This window comes from Crotalus tigris, unplaced genomic scaffold, assembly GCF_016545835.1.
Source record: "Crotalus tigris isolate CLP2741 ecotype Arizona unplaced genomic scaffold, ASM1654583v1 scf7180000017611.44802233496:7321179, whole genome shotgun sequence".
NCBI classification, from domain to species: Eukaryota; Metazoa; Chordata; class Lepidosauria; order Squamata; family Viperidae; genus Crotalus; species Crotalus tigris.
Window position 1 is genome coordinate 343,792 of NW_024096511.1, and position 23,280 is coordinate 367,071.

At 39.5% G+C, this 23,280-nt stretch overlaps 1 protein-coding gene across 5 annotated transcripts in view; it reads left to right on the plus strand.

Moving 5' to 3' along the window:
• The window catches only part of NHSL1 (NHS like 1), a 163,030-nt gene that overhangs the window by 70,777 nt on the left and 68,973 nt on the right, over positions 1-23,280 (plus strand). Inside the window, exon 1 of one of the 5 annotated variants that reach the window (XM_039322984.1) lies at positions 10,829-11,470. The exons of the other annotated variants lie outside the window; for them this stretch is intronic. Within the exon in view, the coding sequence (XP_039178918.1) occupies positions 11,455-11,470 (16 nt within the window). The 5' untranslated portion in view covers positions 10,829-11,454. Of the gene's footprint in view, positions 1-10,828; positions 11,471-23,280 lie in introns of those variants that run through there. 5 annotated transcript variants of the gene reach the window in all.

The following is a 23,280-nucleotide window of genomic DNA, read 5'->3' on the forward strand; positions in this document are numbered from 1 at the left end:
ATGTAGTATGTGTGTATGCATGTGTGTGCACATGTGTGTGTCAGCTGAATTAATTTTTTGGGGAACAAGTACATTACTTTGTGACAAGAAGGCTATGGGTATGATTTGTGTATAAGAAACAGGTGTTATTTATTATGTCAATTTGTGGACCTGGGAATTTAATTCTGCACCTGGCTAGTAACACTATTCAATATACTGGTTTGTTTGATTAATAAGATTATTTCTGCACATTTGTTTTCAGAAAGATAAGAATATTGAAAACCTTGTCACCGAGATATGAATTTTATAATATTATTGTGCTGGATTAAAATATGTTTATGGCAGATTTCAGTATATCCAACAAAGTACAAATTAGCTTTGGCCATTTAGGTAAATATATAGTTGTTTGTTGACATTCTAGATAAATGCTTTGTACAGTGATAGTGTAATTTTATATAATTAAATGTACACCCTATCTATTCATAATTAAAATAAAACATTGCTTGCATCACTTAAATACTAATAAGTAGTAGAACACCACTGCAGGAGATAGTAGCAGGCTCAGATATTAAAGCCCAATCAGAGAAATCGGTACCTTTCTAAGTGAAATATTTTAGTAGCAACAGAGGAGTAGAAACAAAAATTAATTGCCAGAGGTAACTTTAGTTTGGGTGCAGCCATGGATACGGCTTTTACACACTTATTATTATCAGTCTAGTCTCAACTAGATTTCATTTGGCATGTATTTCATTCTCCCCCATCAAACCTTAAGAAAAGCGGTCCTTTAGGACATTTGAACCCCATATAAGGTAACAGCAATTTCACAGAGTAGGAATGTTGAAGAAGGATGTAGTAAAAATGAGCTTCTAAAGTTGAATACTGAAAGGATTGTAAAGGGCTTCACAAGCATGAAGTACAGTGCAAAAATTTATAGTCAGGCATCCCATCTGATTATTAAAGCACAATTCCAAAGGCCAAGATTTTGAGCGAAATAATCATCCACAACATTTTTGTAACTCAGCAACCGCAATCGTGAACTGCATAGCCTTTGAATTATATTGTAAGTGAAACAACTAGCCCATTTAAACACGATGAATATTGTTTATAGTTTTTTAAACGGACGTAATAAATAATTTATGTATTTCTTTGCTATCGATTGCTACATTTTATCATTACTAACTTTATGAAAACTGTGTGGTTGGTTTTTCTAATGTGAAGATAACAGTTCATTATTAAACACATCGCAATGCGCATCTCTTCGCCATGGGTTAAAGAATCATACTTTCAAATTGGCAGGCCTGATCTAATGATTACCAACTTAAATCATGTCCCCCAGTAATAAACTTTGTCTGATTAGCTGCACCTGCTGACATCCCCAGGGCAAAGCAGATAGTTGATTGTCATTGGTATAAATCTCAAATGATAGCTGTTCTTTATTTTTCCTTGTTTGCTTGCCTTGACAGAATGAATCTTCTCCCTTTGATTTGATGGGGACCAGTAAAGTTTTTTTAAAAAATAAAAACAAAACCTGTCTTTGAAGCAAAGAGATTAATGCACTGTTTTAAGGCATTCATTTAGCAGTTGCTTGAATTGCTACTTGATTTTTATTCTTAAATTTTTCTACTTTTTTTCGTTTAAAAACATGAAAGATTTACTTAAGAAGCTTTCTTATTGCAAAAATGATAGTTTTTTAAAAAATTATATCTGCCATAGTTTACTGGGGGAACAGCTACATTTAAATGGCTTCATTTATCTGTCGCTAATATACCCAGGTATCTTTGTTGATTTTACAAATATGAGCAGTCAACCATGGTATGACTTGGTTTATTTTCATCTGTTGCCACCACAGCAAAAAAACATGTACCCTGAAACTCTGCAATATTGAATATAAAAGCACTTCCAGGAAAACTGACTTCTATCATGACTGATTTGTATCCTACAATAGGAAACTGCCCTGCTTAAATCTGCGTAGTGTAATTTGTGAATTCACAAAGTAGGTTGGGAGGCTGACAACCACTAGAATGTTCTATAGATGTAGGTGAAGTTAAGCTTAAGTTTAAATATAACAATCGGCTATAAATTTCCTATTTCAGACTTACCACAAAAGGCAAGAAGCAGGTTACCTAAATATAATTCAGATATAAACCTTGGAATAGCCGATGTCTGTTTTCCGGGGGTTGCTTGCTGCCGTGGAAGGGGGGGAGAGATAGGTGGTAAGGGAGTTGTAGGCAGTCCCTTGCCTTATTGAGACTCAGGGCTATGAGGAACCAAGCCTGGAATGGGTTGGCTTGGGTGGGTTTCTGCTTAACTATCTGCAATTCTTGTTTAATAATCTCAACAAGGCCACAATATTTTGCTTTACGAGTGCACTGACTTATGTCAGCAGTCTCAGGTTCAATTGCAGTCATAACTCTGCAACTCTCCATACAGATTTATATATATCAGTGATGGTGAACCTTTTAGAGACTGAGTGCCCAAACTGCAACCCAAAACCCACTTATGCATCGTCGAGTGCCGGGTGGGTGTGGCCCATTGGCTGGGTGTGGCCCATTGGCTGGGTGTGGCCCATTGGGTAGGCATGGTCCATTGGGTGGGCGTGGCTGCGGTGGTAACAGCAGACTGGATGGGACTAAAAAGTTCAATCAATCAATTCCAACTTTGCAAGATCTTTTTTTTTCTCGCGAGAAGTTGAAATTTTTTTTTTGCACATGGTGGAGGCCTAAAGCGAAAAGGTTTTATAAAATCCAGCTGAAGGCCTAGGATTGGGGTGACAGTGTGCGTGTCCACAGAGAGGGCTCTGAGTTCCGCCTCTGGCACCTGTGCTATAGGTTCACCACCACTGATATATATTTTTAAAAGCTTGCCATTGGCTTCTTATATGCCCATGTTTACACAGATCTGTATATTAAGCATCTTATTTGGTATTGTAATGTAGTATGCTTACAGCTGGTGCAGAGTGCAGTGGCACAGGCACTTCTTGGGGCTCCAAGAATGGCCCATGTAGCACCACTGCTCCATGAGCTGCATTGAAAGGTGGTCTGCTTCTGGGTGCAATTCAAGGTGTTGGTAATCACCTTTAAAGCTCTTCATGGAATAGGTCAAGGCTATTTGAGGGACTCTCTCATCCCACTGGGATTGGCCTGTCTCACCCATGCCGGCAGAGGAGGCCTGCTGCGGGCCACATCGACCCAAGTATTCTGGATGGCAGGGTCCAGGAGAAGGGCCTTCTTTGCTGTTGCACCTGACCTCTGGAACATCTTGCCACCAGAGTGAGGTTGGCTGCAACCCTCCTGATCTTCTGTTAGAGTTCTGCCAGTTGGAGTGCGGCTCCAGCGGGGGAGTATCACAGTGGTGGTGGTTGATCGATTAACAATAGATCCTACTTCCCCCCACCTTGCTCCCACCTTTCCCATCTTTTAACTGGGCCATAGTATTTGGTTCTGTGTAGTATTTTATTTATGCTTTTATTTTTGTACAATCTTTATTTTTTATGATTGTAAGCCACCCAGAGTTACACTGAGATAAGATGAGCAGCCAATAAATAAAATAAAATACATACATACATACATACATACATACATACATACATACATACATACATATTTGGTTCTTTTAAATAGCTCTGGAATTCTGTACAGTAATAAATTACATGCTACAGAATTGCTTCACTGAATATGTAACAACAACAAAAATAAGTTGAATTTTACCCTGTATCGTGTGTGTAACTGGTGTGAAAGAAACCAAGTTCATTGGGAAATTATAAACTTTTAAATAAAATTGTTATAATTAGGCTCATAATCTTCATTCACTTGCACTTTAGTCTTCTTATTTATAAAATTAACATACAATACTTTTTTTTTCCAGGAGTGTGATAATTAACTGCATTAGAATGTCTTCATTAAAAGTTAGTAGCCATCATTTCATCTTGGGGTAGTGAATTCCACAGGGTAATTATGCACTGTCTGAAGAACTGCTTGCTTTACTCTGTTCTATCTAAATCTCCTTCCAATTATACATTTAGGAGGTGGCATCTGGTCCTATCCTTTTGCAAGACTGACAAAACACTTCTCCTTGTCCACTTTCTCCATGTAATGCATGATTTCGTAAGTTCTGTTATGTCTCTATTTCTAGCATACTTTTCTTCCTAAATGTTCTAATCTTTAAAGCCCATTTTGGTTCTCCTCTATTTTACTTTTTCCATCTCTATTATATCCTTTTTCAAATGTAGCTATTGGAATTATACACATGCTCCTAGAGCAGAGGTACCATACAAACATATAATGGCATTACAATGTCAGGCAATTTTATTTTCAAGTCCTTTTCTAATGAAGCCTACAATGGAATTTGCCTTTTTTCCATTCCTGCTGAATACTGAGTCAAAATCTTTATTCAGCTGTCCACTATGACCTTAACATTTTTTTTATGACTAGTGGCAGTCAGCTCAGACCCCATGAGTTTGAGGCCTAATGTGTATCAGTTTACACCTATTTAAATTGAACCTCATTTCTTGAACTGTTCTCTTAATTTAGAGAGCTCCTTTTGGTATTTTTCACAAGCAATTCTTGCGGCTCTGAAGAGTTGATAATATTCACAAACTTGGCAGGGTCATCATTAAATCAAGATAATTTATGAACAAGTAAAAAATAATAAGCATTCAGATCTCCTTATTTATTAAGGTTAAGTTTAGTCTTCAGAAAGTGGTCTGTACTGTTTAACCCCTTGCCATCATTAGTGTGTATATTTCTGGTTTGTTTGTTTTTTTACTGCTGCTGTTCTTTATTGTTTTTGTTTGCCCAAAATGGTAGTTTTGTTTTATTATCAGGCAGTAATCTATTTCGTCATATAGGCTTTTTTAATCCAACTAACTGTTTTTTGAAAACTACATTACTGGATATTAATTAGTTTTACTCTATTTTTCTTTGTTCTGGAGCTTAAATATAATACATTTCAGGAATACGGTTGATCATACATTGTAACCACCTATTAAACCTTTCTTAAACTTGGCAGCAGCAGCAGATTTTTTTATTTTACTTGTATAATAATAACTTAATTGGTAAATAACAAAAACACAGGGCAAAAACATAACCTCTCACTGCAGAACAGAACACAGTGAGGGATGGGAAACTATTACAGATTATTTTCTATTAATTCTTGTTTCCTTCTAAATTTAAATTCATTTAAAAAGAGAGCTTAAAGATTTCTCTCTTGACCTGTCACAAATTTATGAGGCATTGCCCTTTGTACGCCCTCTAACTTTTATTTGACTTGCTCTTGAGCCTAACTTGATTCATGACTGGGATTGGCTTCATGCAGAGTCTTACTGCGGTTTAACTGATTCTTTTTGTTTAAAAAGTGATAAGGAGTGCCAGACCCAGAGGTCACTTTGGAACATTCAGTCTGAGTTAATATTAAATTAAATTGTACCGATGTATCCATTTATATGTAGTTATGCCATCTTTTGAACTGACTCTTTCCCTTATTTATCTTGTAGTTATAAAAATTAGATTAGTTGCCCTGTGTTCAAAACAATCCAGTAATTCTACACGTGGAAAAAAGTTTTAAAATCTATAGCATCTATTTTTCATTATGAAATGTCATTTTACTGGTAAAATTATATATAGCTTCAATAAAATATTAATTATTTAAGAATATAGGTGGACACAAGGTTTGAAATTTATATAAAATGATGTATCAGTGGTATTTTAACTTACAGTGGTTTTCAGACTTACAACTGTTGCAGCATCCCCATGGTCACATGATCAAAATTCGAACACTTGGCAACTGGCATGTATTTGTTATGGTTGTACTATCCTGGGGTCATGTGATCACATGTATAACTTCTCAGCCAGCTTCTGACAAGCAAAATCAATGAGGAAAGCCAGAGTCACTTGACTACTGCTTGATTTGCTTAACAACAGCTGTGAATCACTTAAGAACTGTAGCAAAAAGGTTGTAAAATGAGGTAAAACTTACTTAACGACTGCCTTGCTTTTGTTTGGGCTCAGTTCTAGTCATAAGTCAAGGACTATCTGTAATCAATCCAAAGGTAATTTTTATCATCTTTGGTGGACATGTAAGGCTGAGAAATTTTGGAAGATACTTTTGTTCCAAAAAAAAAAAAAAATTGAAAATGGATGTTATATTGAAATCCTTTAGAGATGACAGATGGACAAGTGGAGAAAAACACAAGACTTCGTTTTTATGACTATAGCAGCAATGCTGCTACATACCTTAGCATGGAAAGATCAAGTGTAGCATCTGTTCTTATCAATTTAATATCTGATACAGGTAGTCCTTGTTTAATGATTAGTCATTTAACTGTTGTTGAAAGTTACAATGGACTGCCCCAAAAAATTGCTTACAACCCGTTCTTGAAGTTGCAACTGACCTGCACATGACCCCCACAATCATATGACTGCACTTCAGGTGCTTGGCAATTGGCTTGCATTTATGACTGTTTGCAGAATCCCACAGTCCTGGGACTGCGATTTGCAATGATTTTTTCCCCCACTTTTCAGCAAAAAACAAATGCTGTTTGAGAGAATGGATTTGCTTAATGAGGGGGTCCTCAACCTTGGCAACTTTAAGACTTGTGGACTTCAACTCCCAGAATTCCTCAGCCAGCTTTGCAGACTGAGGAATTCTGGGAGTTGAAGTCCATAAGTCTTAAAGTTGCCAAGGTTGAGGGCCCCTACTCTACACCATTATAAAAATGGTTGTAAAATTGAGTCAGATAATTTGATGGATCATTTAACAACTGCAATGATTTACTATAGAAATTTTGGGCTCAATTGTGATTGTTAAGTGAGGACTGCTTCTATGTCCTCCATTTGAGGACTATATATTACATGAAATTTTATTTTATTTTTTTATTTTATGGTACACTGCCCAGACTCACTTTGTGTGAGATGAGTAATATAAATTTGATAAATAAATTTTAAAAAGCTTTAATTTATTTTGTAGATTTACACTTTTGATAACTTAATTTTCTCTTATTCCTTAAAAACAGAAATGTAAATAAATGCAATGAAAAGCAAAGGAAAGTGTTTTTACATATTTGTAGGTTCTATCAAATTTAACCGCAATTTATTTTTAATAACACGTTTTTTGGCTTAAATATCCGATTTATGAAACAATACTTTATAAAGAGAAGTTTCAACAGAAGATCAGTCTGGAAAGAAACATTTTATGGGTTTTTTTTTTTCCTCCTGAGACTCCTTTTAAATTCATTAAGGTTACCAGTTTCTTTGTTTCAGATTTCCTGATTACTCTGACACATATTTTGCTTGCCTCCATCCCAAAAAATAATCTTAGGGCAGCATACAAGCCCTCTCTCCACATTCATTGCCCCAAGCTAGACGCACAAACCATGATTCAGACATCCTTGAACTGAACTGAATCACAGCTGGGAACTTGTAGATGAAAAGTAATTCTCTTTTGATAGAAAAGTTTTGGTTGTTGCAAATCCAATCCTCAAGAGAGAAGAGTTTTGGGGGAACAGAAGGAAATTTAGCTGCTATCCTCAGGGATTAACTAAAGATCAGAGTAACTAAGGTAGAAAAATTTGTTGCAGGCAATAATTTAAAAAAAGGATATTGCAAATATTGTAATATTGCATCCTAGAGAAGCAAGCAGTGATTGCTTGCATGAGAAACTCTTTGTTTGTGAGGAATAAGAAATATTTGTAATGAAGAAGTTTCACTTTTGATTCACTTTAATGTGAGTGCTGGTTACAACCTTTGTCTCCGATAACAATTCTCTTTGACGCTTATTGTATTTGTGCAGTTATTCTCGGTCTGTATATATCTTTGTCTTTTTGAACAGTATATCCCACCCACCTTGGATCTGTCCCAGGTTTATATTCTGTTTGCTAATTTTATGGTTAGGTTATGATTAGGATGCTTGAGGATGCTGTTTGGTTTATCTGTATTATCTGTTATTCTACCCATCCTTTTTGTGTGTTACTACTTGCAAAATTAAACAGGAAAACAGGTTTTTAATATATATAAAATTGATTTTGGAATTATGTTTTGTGCTGTGGATTTAATTCCCAATGGAGAGAAGGCTGAATTCCCTAGCTACATGCCTCAAAAACATGCAGTCACCAGAAAGTGACCCTATAGAATTTATTTCAGCTTTACCAATTTTCCCCTTTTTACTCACAAGTAAATATAGCCTGTGGGAATCCTACCTACCTTACACAATGGAGTTAAGATCACCATTGCTTCTCTTTGGTTCACATCAAAGCCAATTTAGTATATAAGGTGCTGGCTTGGAAATCAGGAGAGTTTTAGTTCTACTCCCTCCTTAGGCATGAAAAACTGGCTTGGTAACTTTGGGCTAGACACTCTCTGTCAGCCCACTTATCTCACAGAGTTGTGGTTGTGGGGCAAATTGAAGGAGGAAGGTGTGTTTGCTACCTTATCTTGTATATGAAAATAAAGGTGGAATAAAAATAATAATAAAAAAGAGCTAGGATACCAGGTAAAGACCTTTCTCAAGAAGAGAGGTGGTGGCAGTAGTAACTACCAAGCAGCTACACCAGCATAAACCCTAGAGGACCTCTGGGAAGGGAGGGTTAGGACCTCCTAAATCAGTGATTCTCAACCTTTCTAATGCCACGACCCCATAATACAGTTCCCCATGTTGTGGTGACCCCCAACCACTTATACATCACCGGGTGCCAGGGGCGTGGCCAAAGAAAAGGGGAAAAAAATGGCAGACAGCCTTGTTTGGCGACCCCCGTGAAATGGTCGTTCGATCCCAAATGGGGTCCCGACCCACAGGTTGAGAACCACTGTCCTAAATATTATGCTGCTTGTACAGTAGGTTGCAGCTGTAGCCAGGAAAGCCTTTGCACAACTCTATCTGGTGCGCCAGTTATACTCTTCCTTAGGTCAGGGGAAGACAGTCACTCATGTCCCAGTCACTTTGGGGTGTGACTACTGCTGCACACTGTACTTGAGGACAAACCATAAGCTTCAATTCGTCCAGAATGCAACAGTGCCTCAGTAAGCCCATGTGACACCTCAGCTTTGTGAGCTGTGCCAATTCCTAGCTTGCTTCTTGCGGCGATTCAAGGTGCTGGTTATGACTATGAAGCCTATATAGAACATAAAGCATGGTTACTTGAGGGGCCATCCATATCCATAGCATCTGCCCAGCTGATTTGAACTTGCAAAATTGGTGCATTTCTGGTTCCTTCAATTAAACAATGTCATTTATTGGGACCCCAGAAATATGCCTTCTCTGTGGCACCACCTGCCATCTGGAATGAGATTCCCCCAAGATCCTTTGTGCCCACTCCTCTGGCTCTTCACCCAGGGTTTTGGTGAGGGAGAGTGGGACCTCTTACTTCATTCAATCCAATCTGTCACACTTGCCATCTTTCATCTTCTATCTTTTATTGTGATATTTTTATTTGTTATGAGCTGCCCAGATTATTCTAGGGTCAGCCCCTACCACAATGATGGTGATAACATAGAGTTAAAAAGAACACTAGGAATTTAGAGTGTGACGGATGCTATTCTTCCCAATTTGCTTCAGCATTGTTGTTGCTGGTTTTGTTTGTTTTCCTCCCTGTAGCAGATGGCTAGGTAAAACAAGACTCCGAGGCACTTATTACCCACTATTCCAAAAATTTCTTGAATGCTAGACCAGCCTAACTTCTTATATTTCCAATGCCTGGCCTTCCTTTATTGAGAACTTTTAAGTAGACTGAATACTCTCATTTTCTGCATTATACGGTAAAATGTCTCCAAAGCAAGAGTTTACATGCAAATTTACCTGTTTATATATCTATTGTTCTGATAGGAAAATTAGATAGAAAAGTTAATAGCATTACTTCTATCTGCATTTACATAGCATGAGAAAGTATAAAGTGAGTATAAAAATAATGTTGAGGGTGTGATTGTATTATTGTATTATTTGGCATTACATTATTTTTATTTATTGTTTAACTTTTACTTTACCTTTCTGCTTATTTTTAACACACAAGGCTGTTTTGTAACAACAAAAATATAACATTATTAAGCCAAATATTGTTTGAACTGTTCAATCCAGTCCAATTTTAGATTAATTTATTTTGGTTTTTATCTTTATCACATTTATTATTACATTTTTATCCTCTTCCTATATAGAGAGGCAAAAGTGATTATCATACATATAGTAACTTAAAATGTTTAACTCTGTTAGGTTTCACATATTTTCCCAATTATTTCTAGACACACTGTTACGTATTATTATTTCTTTTAATGTAATTAATGAATGTATTATAGAAGGATAGAACTTAATATCGGCCTTGTGGATCTCATTCAAACATTTATTCCAGCACAGGTGTCTGTTGTAGTACATGTGCAAATTACAATAATTTGAATAATTTCCCAGGGAAGCAAAGCAGCAAACAATATACACCTCTTCTTCTTAGAAAGGCACTGAAACTACAAAGAATATTGTGTTTAAGTACTATTTCTTGGATAAAGCTCAAAGATGTGATTTAAAACAGGGGCCCTAACCCCCGGTCCGTGGACCAGTACCAGGCTGCAGCATGCCAGCAACCGGTCCACCACAAACAAGCAAAGCCCCATCCATGGGGTGCAGGCAGCACACAAAACAACGCCCCCTCCGGTCTGCAGAAAAACCTCTCTCCACAGAACCGGTCCCTGGTGCCCAAAAGGTTGGGGACCTTTGATTTTAAAAATACAGTAAATGTTTAAAGTATAACAAATGTAACACCTATGTTTGTTTAACCAATAAGGGCAGAAATATGATTGAGGGGTCCTTGGTACTCTCTGAGATTGGTTTTCTTGCAGACATTCTATTACCCAAACTAGGTAACCTGATCAGTGCTGTAAGATGTGCTCTGATGATGTATCCTAGTTTGGGTAATGAAATGTGTGCAAGAAAACAACCAAGTTCAGAGAGTACCAAAGACCCTCTCATTTTAATCCTGAGCTAGGAATATTCTCCTCTGTCAGAAATATGGTTGGCCAAACATTTGATTAACCATGAGCTATACTGACTACCCGAAAGTTAACCGTGAGACAGAATTCATCATTCAGAGACACAATTAAGGTAAATGAAAGGTGGTTTTATTTTTTACTTAACACTGACCAGCTCATGAGTGTGAATTGTTTTCAAAGGAAAAACGAGCTGACAAAGGAGAAAAAAAATGTATTCAAGTGGTATGTGATAGGCGTGGCTGAAGAGACACAATTCCCTTTTCCTTTCTCTTGTCTTTTTTTTTTTTTTTTTTTGTAGTAGTAACAGGGAGGGGGAAAAGGGAGGTGTCAGTTGTGTTGTTGAAGAATCAGTGGGTTGGGCAACAGCTTCCTAAAGCAGCAGATTTGGTCTGCAGCCAGCTTCTCGGCTGAGTGCTCGAATGGGGGGAACTGGGGAACAGCTGTACCTAGCACTGGTGTGTGGCTTTCTCCCCAAGTAAGACTTTTCCATTTCCTTCCATGGAACAGTCTCAGAATGTTTTGTCTAAAAGGTAAGGAATTGGGGCAGTGATGTTGGCTTCTTTTTTTATAGAGCCAGTTGGGCTGGGCTGCTGTTTGGGAAGGGGGTAGTGGAATCTTTTTGTCCATAGTCGAGGCAATCCTCAGAAGTTTATGAGAAGTGTAATCTCTGGTCTTAGATCCGACTGAGTCAGAGAACAGCCCCAAAACATCTCACCCTTTGTCCTTTGTGATCTGAGAGAAGGCATATTTCTGGCTGGAATGCACGTAATCTTTTCCTGTACAAAGGAACAAGCTTGTTCTGCAGGTTGTAAACTGCTGACCCTATCAACCGTTTGCAAATACATTGTTTGGGTCATCGGAATGTTTGGATGGGTTTATTGAGCGAAGCGTGTACACCGGCTCAGCTGCTAAACAGAATTCATCAGATGATTCCTTTATCTAACTGTTCTCAAAACGGCACCTCCTAAATTATATTGGGGTGTGGAGGGGTGGGTAGGAAATAAGATTTATTCGAGTTATATAAATGCAAAGCTGCATCGGGATGGTTTTAGGGCGGGTATCATATACCCCAAAATTGTGCTCTTCCTAAGGATGTGGAAGTGGGAGTGGGGCTTAGGCACAAAAAAGTATCACAGTGTTGTATTTCTGCAAACTTTTTCTGAATTGAAAATGAGCATTTATTTTCAAAGATAAGGACAATATGAATGTATGATGTTCTCCTGTGAGGCATAAGTTTACATTTAGTTGTATTTGCCATTTCTGCTCATTGACTGATTGTTAAAAGGAAAGAGCTGCTTAATTGTATTGTGTTTTCCTTGCTGGAATAAAGAGAAATCAAACTAATATGCATAGAGTACAAGTCAAAGCATTCTACGCTGATACATCAGAGATAGAATTTATAAGATAATAAAAAGATAGTTGTTTTAGGCTGTTCTGCCAGGATTGACTGTCATATGCAGTGGTGAGAAATACATATTTGCAATAAGAAAATAACTGTTGCGACTTATTATGAGTTTTCAAATGTCTGATTCACCCTTGTATGCGCTGTAAACTAGTACATTGGTAACATTTCTTAAATTCAAATCAGATTAGGATGTTAATGCTACCAATCTCTCCCCCTGCAGCTTTGCCAGAGTATTTTTAACTGATTATTTTTAAGCACCATGTTGTTTCAATGGAGAGATTACTTATCTATTGCTAAATTTGTGTTTACATTTTAAATTTGAGAGAGAGAGAGAGAGGGAGGGAGAGAGAGAGAGAGAGAGGGAGAGAGAACACAAATAGTTTTAATTGGTCTGACCTAAATTTTAGAGTCACACTCAAAACATATGAGATTTTGCATTATAGGAATTTATAATGGAGCACTCTTATGAACCATTTTGGGCCTTTCAGGACAAATCAAATAATTGAAATCAAATACATTTATATTGCAAAATAAGAGTATGCAAAGATTGCATTTCTGTTGAGCAGCTTAAAGAAGTTACAAAGAGGCCAAGAAGTTATTGGGAGTTTCAGAGATAGGCAGGCTGTAAAAAGAGGAAAATGGGATTCTCTTACAGTTATAATATATGCACTACATAAGAACCACTAAGGTGTCATGGTTAATGCATTATACTAGAACTGGGTAATCTTGGGACAGTCACTGTTTCTTAGCCCAACCCACAACAAAATGGTTGTTATGAATGAGGTACTCTATGTGTCATCTTGAGATATGGCTAAGGATGGGAAATAAATCTTAACAAAAAAAAACAATTATGTTCCTTTTACACATTGATCTTGCTTGTAATAAATACCAGATTCTGTTTTTTTAAAAAAAACAACAAAAGGGCTCCAGTAGATAAAATACCACAGCCTGCTGTTATCTGCCTTCTCATTGTTATCTAGAGAAATACTTGAATATGTTTACAATTACAATGGGGTGACTTTTGCTTATAGTATTGGTCATGTGAACACTTCTGCATAGCAAAAACTGTGTGGAAAAAACTGATGGACAAAGTTTTGTGGGAGGGTATATTTTAAAATTCTTCCAAAAGTTGATACTCAACACAGGAAAATCAAACAGATTTTTTTATATATTCTGTAAAAATAGTGAAAAGTTAGCAAAATATGTTAAATAAATTCTAAACACCAAAAGAGTTACTAATAAATCCCTCCACTTGGGATATAGCCAAGATATTTATATTGGTTCTAGCTGGCTCAGAACATGTGGACATGTACAGGTGATAAAGGAGGAGCCTTGTGATTTAACTCTTACTTAGTAAATTAGACCTAATTTAGTGTTAGCAAATTATCTCTGCTTTAAAGATCAAACTTTTATATAATGTTTATTACGGTTCCTCACCCGGTCAGCTAGATGTTTAGACTAGATTTGGCATCTTTATTTACCTATTGAGTCCTTCACAAGGATCTGGATTAGGCAGATGTTGTTTGATGGTGTTAATGGTATCATTGCAGGATGTAAGCTGTAACATAAAATTGCCTTTTACAATTGACTGATAGTGACTTTTGTCCATGACTGTGGTCTTCAAGTGGTGCTCTAGATCAGGGGTCCTCAACCTCCTGGTCCATGGACCGGTACCGGGCCAAGGCATGCCAGCAACCGCTTTGCACAAAGAAGCAAAGCCCGATCCGTGGGATGCAGGCAGCACACAAACCCACACACTCTCCGGTCCACAGAAAAACTTTTTTCCGCGGAACCGGTCCCTGGTGCCCAAAAGGTTGGGGACCTCTGCTCTAGCTGCTTTAGAATTAGGAATAGGAACCCCAAGGTGCCTATCACTATTGGTACCATTTTTGCTTTCTTTTGCTACACTTGTTCTACTATTGGCTACTTTTATATATTTATGATTTATTCCAGTTCTTTCCCTTCTTTTCTCACGTCTCCAGATACTGCAGGGTCCACTATCCAGACTTTTTTGTCTTTCTTAACAATTATTAAATCTGGGGTGTCAGGAAGCAAATGTGTGTCTGTTTGAATTCTGAAGTGCAGAACGCTTTGGATTCTTCATTTTCTATTACTTTGTCTATTTTGTGGTCTGTTGCTTGCTGACAAGCAAACAGTATTTTATTATTATATTATCCTACTATATATATATATATATATATATATATATATATATATATATATATATATATATATATATATATATATATATATATAAAAAACTAAGGCAACAAACATACCTAATACTCCTGCCTCCTATTTTTCCAATAATAAAAGCTCTTTGAGGCGATCAGAGAAAACTGGCTGAGACAGAATGACTGGCCCAAAGTCACCCAGCCAGTTTTCATGCCTAAGGGGGTCAGAGTCTCCTGTTTTCTATAGCAAACTGACTTTTTTAAGAAACAATACAGTATATGTGTTATATTCGATAACAGTAATAGTTTCTATTCTACTTCCATGAGTTTTGTTCTCTTAACTATTGTTGGATTTCTTTCAGTAGCTTCTAGTACTTGATTTAACTTATTTATGTATCGCTTAAGATACCATATAACAAGATCAGAAGCAAACCCTGGAAGTCATGAATAGGAGATGGGATGCTTTAGTTTCTTCAATGTTGCAATATATTATTTGGGCAATATGTTGATTCCACAACCTCCACAGAGCTTGATTAAATTTGTTTATTTATTTTTCTATAAATACAGCATTTCAGTTTTCTGTAAGTAAGAATATGTATCTTGAGCCTTTGTTTATTAGTGTCCAGTGCAGAAATATTGTTTACTTCAGATTTTGTTTAAATTATGATGAGAAAGAGGCTGAAAGGACATTTGAATTAACTTCAGATGGAGCAATTGCAATTCACTGAGTACAATTAAAATTGCTTAGTGATAGATGACAGTTCACTCTTCATTGACACAGCCCTATCAATATTCCCCTACAGTGTTGTTGTTTTTTTATCACAATTCAAGAATGAATGAAAAAGGTGGAATAGACAACATTACCACCAGATGGATCTGTAGCTGGCTGGAAAACCGTACTCAACGAGTAGTCCTCAACAGCATTACATTCACATGGAGAGAAGTAAGCAATGGGGTACGACAAGGTTCTGTCTTAGGTCCAATATTCTTCAATATCTTCATCAATGACTTAGATGAGGGAATTGAATGGGAACTCATCAAATTTCAGATGACACCAAACTGGTAAGGGTAGCCAACATCCCAGAAGACAAACTCAGGATCCAAAAAGATCTTGACAAACTTGAATAATGGGCCCTATCCAACAAAATGAGTTTCAATGTGGAGAAAAGCAAAGTTTTACATTTAGGCAGGAAAAATCAAAGGTACAAGTACAGATTGGGTGAGACCTGGCTCAAAAACAGTAACTGTGAGAGGGACCTTGGAGTCCTAGTGGACGATCACTTGACCATGAGCCAGCAGTGTGCAGCAGCAGCCAAAAAAGCTAATACAATCCTGGGTTGTATAAATAGAGACATAGAATCAAGATCATATGAGGTATTAGTACCGCTTTATAAAACCCTAGTAAGCCCACACCTGGAATACTGCAGCCAATTTTGGTCACCATATCACAAAAAAGATATTGAGAGTTTGGAAAAAATTCAGAGAAGAGCAACTAAGATGATCAAAGGCCTGAGATTAAAACATATGAAGAACAGCTGCAGGACTTGGGTTTGTCTAGTCCAGGGGTTCTCAACCTTGGCAACTTTAAGACTTGTGGACTTCCAACTCCCAGAATTCCTTAGCCAGCAAAGCTGGCTGAGGAATTCTGGGAAGTCCACAAGTCTTAAAGTTGCCAAGGTTGAGAACCCCTGGACTAGTCTAAAGAAAAGAAGAAATAGAGGAGACATGATAGCAGTATTCCAATATTTGAGGGGCTGCCACGAAGAAGAAGGGTCACGTTATTCACCAAAGCACCAGATGGCAGGACAAGAAACAATGGTTGGAAACTGATCAAAGAGAGAAGCAACCTGGAATTAAGGAGAAACTTTCTGACAGTGAGGACAATTAATTAGTGGAATAGCTTGCCCCCAGAAATCATGGGCTCTCCATCACTGGAAATTTTTAAAAAGAGGCTAGACGGTCACTTGTCTGAGATGGTACAGGTTCTCCTGCTTGAGCAGGCAGCTGGACTAGAAGGCCTCCAAGATCCCTTCCAACTCTATTCTATTCTATTCTAAAATGAGACCAGAAGATTTGTTGTGCTGACATGGGGCAATGGTTAGCCACTGTTGCTGTTAGAGATGTAGAAAACGTGAAGGAAATTCTTTGGGTCCTGCATTTTTCTCCCTTCTTTCTTGCTCCTCTCTCTTTGTTGCCTATTTCCTTCCCTCCACACTAGCTGGAGAGCACTGGTCCTGATGACATATCTGATCGCTGCCACACCCAGGTCAAGTGAAGGTATTTCCAAGGAGAGCAGCTAGTTGGGGCTGCTGCTGTGGGAGTCTTAATGCCAGTTTCCAACACATATTGAGTTACGGGCAAGTTCAAAGAAGAGGAGAAGAGCAGGGAAGTATAAGATTGGTGATTGGGGGCGAATAGAGAGGCAGGCATCAGTGAGGGATTATCAGTGGGGAAGTGCAGAAGGCAGGAGAAGAACAAGACACGGAACACTACTGTAATATAGGTAGTCCTCAACGTACAACCACAACTGAGCCCAAAACTTCTGTTGCTGAGACATTTGTTAGGTGAGTTTTGCCCCATTTTACGACCTTTCTTGTCAGAGTTGTTAAGTGAATCACTGCCGTTTTTAAATTAGTAACACGGTTGTTAAGTGAATCTGGCTTCCCCATTGACTTTGCTTGTCAGAAGGTCACAGAAGGTGATCACATGATCCCAGGATACGGCAAGCGTCCTAAATATGAGTCAATTGCTAAGCATCACATAACTATGCGGACGCTGCAACAGTTGTAAGTGTGAAAAATGGTCATAAGTCACTTTTTTCAGTGCCATTCTAACTTCGAATGGTCACTAAACGAACTGTCGAAGACTTACCACAGAGATTTCAGTTTGGAAATCTACATTATATAACATCTGATTGAAAATGACTTGAGAAAATTTAATCTCTTTGAAAAAATTTAGTCTCTGGCAGCCAGAGTTGTAGGCACTGAGCTCATAGTTGGATGGAAGAAGGGTCTTGAGGCATATCAGTTGGAACCTTACAAATAATTAACTTTTCCTCCATTCAACATATATGTTTGCATTGAAGCTATCCTTATGTTTTCCAGTTGCTAAGACTCCTGTCCTACCAGTTAATCTTAATCTTGGAAGCCTATCTTGGCAATGGATTGGCACTGAGATGAAACCTGCGCTGTGAAGTGAGGTTTTTCTTTAAAAAAACATGTGCTATCTAGGATCTGAACAGAGGAGGATCTGAGGAGGCACCCACAGTACACTGGCAGCACTTCCACATCAAACAAGCTTTGAAATGAGAGTTGTGTATTCTAGTTTTAATTACTTTATTTTATTTTTTATTTCTCTTGTTTAGAGGTTGCCCATCTCCCCTATAGAATGACTCTACTTGTACTCTATCCTCCAGGTCAAACCCAAGTAGCAATTTATTTACATCATCAAAGTATGGGACTAGAGCAGGGCTCGGCAACCTTAAACACTCAGAGCCACTTGGACCCATTTCCCAGAGAAAAGAAAACACTGGGAGCTGTGCATGAGAGGGGGGGCAGCTTGATTGAAGAGTTTAATTAAAAAGAAATAGAGGCTGCTGTGCATGAGTTCTCTCTCTCTCTCTCTCTCTCTCTCTCTCTCTCTCTCTCCCTTCCTCCCTCCCTCCCTCTGCCCCCCTCTCTCCCCCTCTCTTTTCCTCTCTTCGATCTTCTGCTCACCTGGCCAGCTGGCCTTGCGCTTTTCTCCAACAAGCTGACACACATTCTTATTGGGCTGGCTCTGTCCCACCCTTGGTCTGCCAGTCCTCTTCCCCCACTCAGTGAGTGAGTGAGTGAGTGAGTGAGTGAGAGATAGTGAGAGAGCGCTGCTGCTTTCTGCTGCTTCCTGGTGAGCCACAGCAAAGGCAAGAGTCCCACCCAATACGCTTGTCAGCTTGTCCAAGAACAGCGTGAGGCCACTCTCTTTTTTTACACACACACACACACACAGAGACAGAGAGAGAGAAGGGAAGGGAAGCGTAAGTGCCTCTCTCTGCAAATGGCGGAGGAGGCTGGGAGCCGCAGGAGAAGGCTTAAAGAGCCAGATGCGGCTCTGGAGCCGCGGGTTGCCAACCTGTGGACTAGAGGGTCACAAGCAGGAAAGTCAGTGTTTTAAGAGCTTGAGGAAAAGGAATTGTAATAGGACAAATACAAGCAAAAGCAGTTGCATGGAGCAAGGCTGCTTTTCTCTTTCAGTCTCAAGAAAAAGCACGACCCTTCTTTAGAGAAGAAAGAGGTAGGACAATAAGATATACTAGCAAGAAATTGATAACAAAGATGGTCTATGAAGGGCCAAGAATATAAAGCTGCACCAATGCACATGAAAGTTGTTCACTGCTTAAAGAGGTCTTGAAACTGTGGGGTGGAAACATTCTGCATCCAAAGGTGCTTTTTCAAGAGGCAACTGGACTTTTTTGTTTTTCTTTGAAGACCATCCAGTCAGAGCTGAAGAAGCTACCTGGATAAGAAGTGACATGTCTTTAAAAAAAGAAGAAGAAACTCCAGTTGCCTTTTGAAAAAACACCTTTGGGACAACCATGACCTGGATCACTGAGAATCTCCATAGACAAACATTCTGCACATCTTTTCCTTTGTTCTTTTCAATTTTTTTACACTAAGTGAGAAGATCTGATTTTCATGTAATCTGTGAGTTTCTTTTACTATTGTGCAGAACCTTCCTTGTGTTCAAATGCACATGAATGCATTCCCTTTTAGATGTTGTAACAGTTTGGGAACACTAATGACTAGGAGGGGCAGGATGTGTAGACAAAAAGATCAAACCCAACATGTGTAGTTGAGTCCTCTATCTTGTTTCAAGTTTTGAGAACAAGTCTTGGTTCTTTGATGTGGAAATGCTACTAACATGTTGTTCATTTTATCATGCAATATGCAGCGTACAAAATTCCATTTTTTTATATATGTAGCCTTATTTTTCTTAAAAGCTAGTCTTGATTTACAGTCGGCACAGAACTTACAGGAAAGTAATGGCTTTTGTCTTGTGACAGGTAGTCAAATCATTGTATTGAGGGAAGGTGTCACCAAAACAAGATGACACATAAAATATATATGCTAATTAATTTATCAGTTCAAAGTTAAAAAAAATATTTAGTGTGATACATATATCCTATATCTTTCCATAACGAGGATTCTGCCATCAGGAGATTAGTATGCCTTGCTTGCTTACTTTGTTTTTTACATAGGAATTACTGATGGACAGCTTCAAGGTCACTTGGAAAGTGTCCTTTGGTTTATTATTGATTTCCCAAATTCTTTTCAAGTAAGATCAGAATAGTTAATATTTGGTTGAATCATTGTATGGTATCAGCATATAAGAATAATGAGGAGCAGAGTAAATTAGGTATGTTACACTATGGATGAACTCTGAAAATATTTTGCCTTGTCTAATTTATTGTACAGCTGTGAATTTGGTGAAGGGGGGTAGGCGAAATAATTTCTGCTAATAATAGAATGTTAAAGACCATCTCTGAAAAATCCTGAGTATGTGCTTACTGCACTGCAGAGGAAAGTTCCTTGCTAGAAATGCCAATTTATCTTCTCTCTCTTTAAAAAAAAAAAAAAAGACATCAGTGGTTTGTTCACCAGTTGTCTCTTATGTAGTGTATGTATAAAGGCATTCTTCGAATTCTTTTCTTGGCAATGTTCTTAGCAAATAAGTAAAGTGTGGAATCAGAAACAGATTTTTGGAAAGGTGTCTAAGGGAGCTGGACACTTTGAAGGATGAGTTAATCTATTTCTCTTAGGAAAGAAAATAAAAACGTGTAGTTAACTTTTATAATATGCTTCTCCAAACATAATTTGAATTTGTTAGTCTTAATTTTGATTACAGTTGGTTTTAATCAGGCTTAACTTTGATTAGGTTAGTCTTAATCAGTCTAGTTTACTTCTGATAAACATTGTCCTTGGATTTAATTAAGGAAAATTGATTTATGGCAGCAATAGCAGATAATATATTTTGAATAACATGGGGAAAAGTATTTGGTGTTGGCAACATATAGGGCAAACATGTACCTTGGCCATTTTTGGCTGGGGAGCAGTATTTACAAAATAGCTGGAGGTTGAGTTTGAGTTTGTGGGTAGGGTTTTCTTTGGTTTTTAGCGGTGATCTATCTATTGTGTGCATTGAAATAGGAAAAAAAATTGTAAAGTCATTTCTCCAGCACTGGAGATGGATAATCCACGCAGTGGGTTGAGACTATATTCCTGGCCAATCAGATCAGTCAGCCAAAGTTGCCACGCCCTGTCCTGGACCATGATTCTCCAGTCTTGACTGATCTGGCCATACAGAAAGACCTAAAACTTTGGCTCCTGGGCAGGTATAGTTCCTTTCCATTGGGGGGGATTTCTTCTAGTAGCTGAAATTGCTTAGTTTAAAAGTTAATTAGAGATAATTTAATTCAATTTAATTGATTACTCAAAAATTTCCTGGCTAAATTGTAAGACTCAGGAAGTCAGATTCCCTACAGGGGAAACCACCCCCACTTAAAAGGGGGAAATCCCTAACTCCCCTCCCTAACCCAAACCCCAACCACCTTCCAGCAGCCGGCAGCCGCCTTAAACAAACGGGGAGGCTCGTGCAACCCCTCGCGTTAAAAAGAAAGAAAGAAAAACAGAAAGGCAGGCAATTAGCAAGGGGAGCGGAGGACAAAGGGGACGCATGCTGGGAGGGAGATTGATTAAGGGAAACAGCTGGCGTGCGAAGGAGCAGTCTCTTTCACTCACCAGGCTGCTCAGGATTTTTAAACGAGGCGCCATTGTCTGTACAGCTGGGAGCACGCGCGGCTCTTTGTTACAACCGCACGTGGCACAGGCAGCCTTTTTAGCACAGGCGCAATAATCTCCTGCTCCTTTTAACACATGCGCAGTAGTCTCCTGGCAGCGGCGGCCATATTTTTGTCCAAACGGGATCTAAGGCTCCATGTGAAGCATAGGTTCAGCCGCTGGAGTGAATTAATAGGCAAGCAGTACTGGGGTACTAAAGCATCTATTATTCATTCAGAGACATTCAAATCAGACACATAGCTGCGGGTTCCAGGACTTGGTGTCTTCAATCTAAAGTAAATAAGAACCTTTCATAGCTAACTGTGTTTAGTTGCCTTTGGCTCCTTCCGGACTTCGGGTCCCCCATTAGTGGCCCGTACGCTTCTGGATTTAGTGGTGGGTTCCAGGCATCCCCAGTCGCGTGCCTGTCCTTACCCACCATAGTCAAGCCGGGTTCCAGGCATTCCCATTAGCGTGCCTGTTCTTATCCGTGCACAGTGACTAACTCTGACAATTTGCAGAGTCTGCTCCTGAGTTCCAGACGCCCCCAGTAGTGCGCCTGTCCTTACTCAAAGTTGGAGCTCTCCTACTACCTGGGTCCCCCCTATCGCGGCCCGGCGTTAGTGGAGAATGGAGGAAGCAATCATTCCCTCCACTGGAGCCCCGCCTTCATCCTCTGGAGCACCTGCTTCAGAGGATTCGGAATCCTCTGCAGCCCCTAGAAAGGCTGCAAGGAAGTCATCAAAGAAGGCTGACAAACAGGCAATCAGAAGACACCAAGCCCTAGAAAAAGAGTTCGACAGAGCCCAGAAAAGGGCCAGAATTGAAAATAGGCAGAATGGGGGGATAGGTCCTGATCTACCGCTGGGTCTCCCTTCATCCCCACAGGCCATTTGGTCATTAGGGAACTCATCACAGTCCCAAACAGAGGGTGGGATAGGCGAATTCTCATCGCTCTCCCAATCCACCTCCCCACGGAGGTTACAGGAAACCCCAAGGACCATGCTAACCACAGCACCTGCAGGGTCGCAGGCAATGGTTACTCCTCCTGCATTGACGGGGGATCTGCTAGCTACCCTAATAGCGCAGGCAGTGGACCGTGCATTTGAGGCCAGGGCTCAAACTTCCAAAGCCAAGCCTCTAGGACTTAGAACGAGGCATCGGGAGGAAACGGAGGACCATCAGGACCTCTCCTCCTTCTCAGACTCGTCGGTCTCCGAGGAAGCTTACCTGGACCAGCCAGGTACGTCACAAGGGATTCAAATGTCTGAGGAAGAGGAGGACACCTCACCTCAAGGGCCGTCCTTCAGCGGCCTGTTTAACCCTTCTCTTTTTGTTACCATTCTGCGCAAGGCTGAGGCCACAGCCCATCTGGGGCATGGGACACCAGCGGAGCCTGTCACAGTTGACACGGAGGCTGAGCCGACGTTCGCCGAAAAGGTAACCACTCAACACCGCATACCATGCCCGACCATGTTCCTAAACACAATAAGGAAACAGTGGGCAGCGCCAACCTCCCTACCGCTTCCTAGCAATGCGGAGAGGAAGCTATTTAACGTAGCAAGGGAGCTAGAGGGAACATTGGAGGTGCCGGTGGTGGACGAACCCATAGGTCCCCTGATATCGGACACGGCCATATCAGGAGATTTTGCTGAGGCTCTTAAAGCCGAGGACCGAAAGAGTGAGTCCAACTACAGGAGAACACACCAGGCAATAGCTTGGGCTACCAGGGCGACTACCTCCGCGTCCTTTTTCACCAGAGCCACACTTTGTTGGCTCCATGAGTTACAGGGCCGGGTTCCCATGGAGGATATACGCACTCACCAGGAACTCAGCAAAATGGTAGCGGCCACGGAATATGCGTCGGACGCGACACTTTTAGCGACCAGGTTTTCAGCCAAGGCAATGGCGGCAAACAACACGAGCAGGCGCATCCTCTGGCTAAA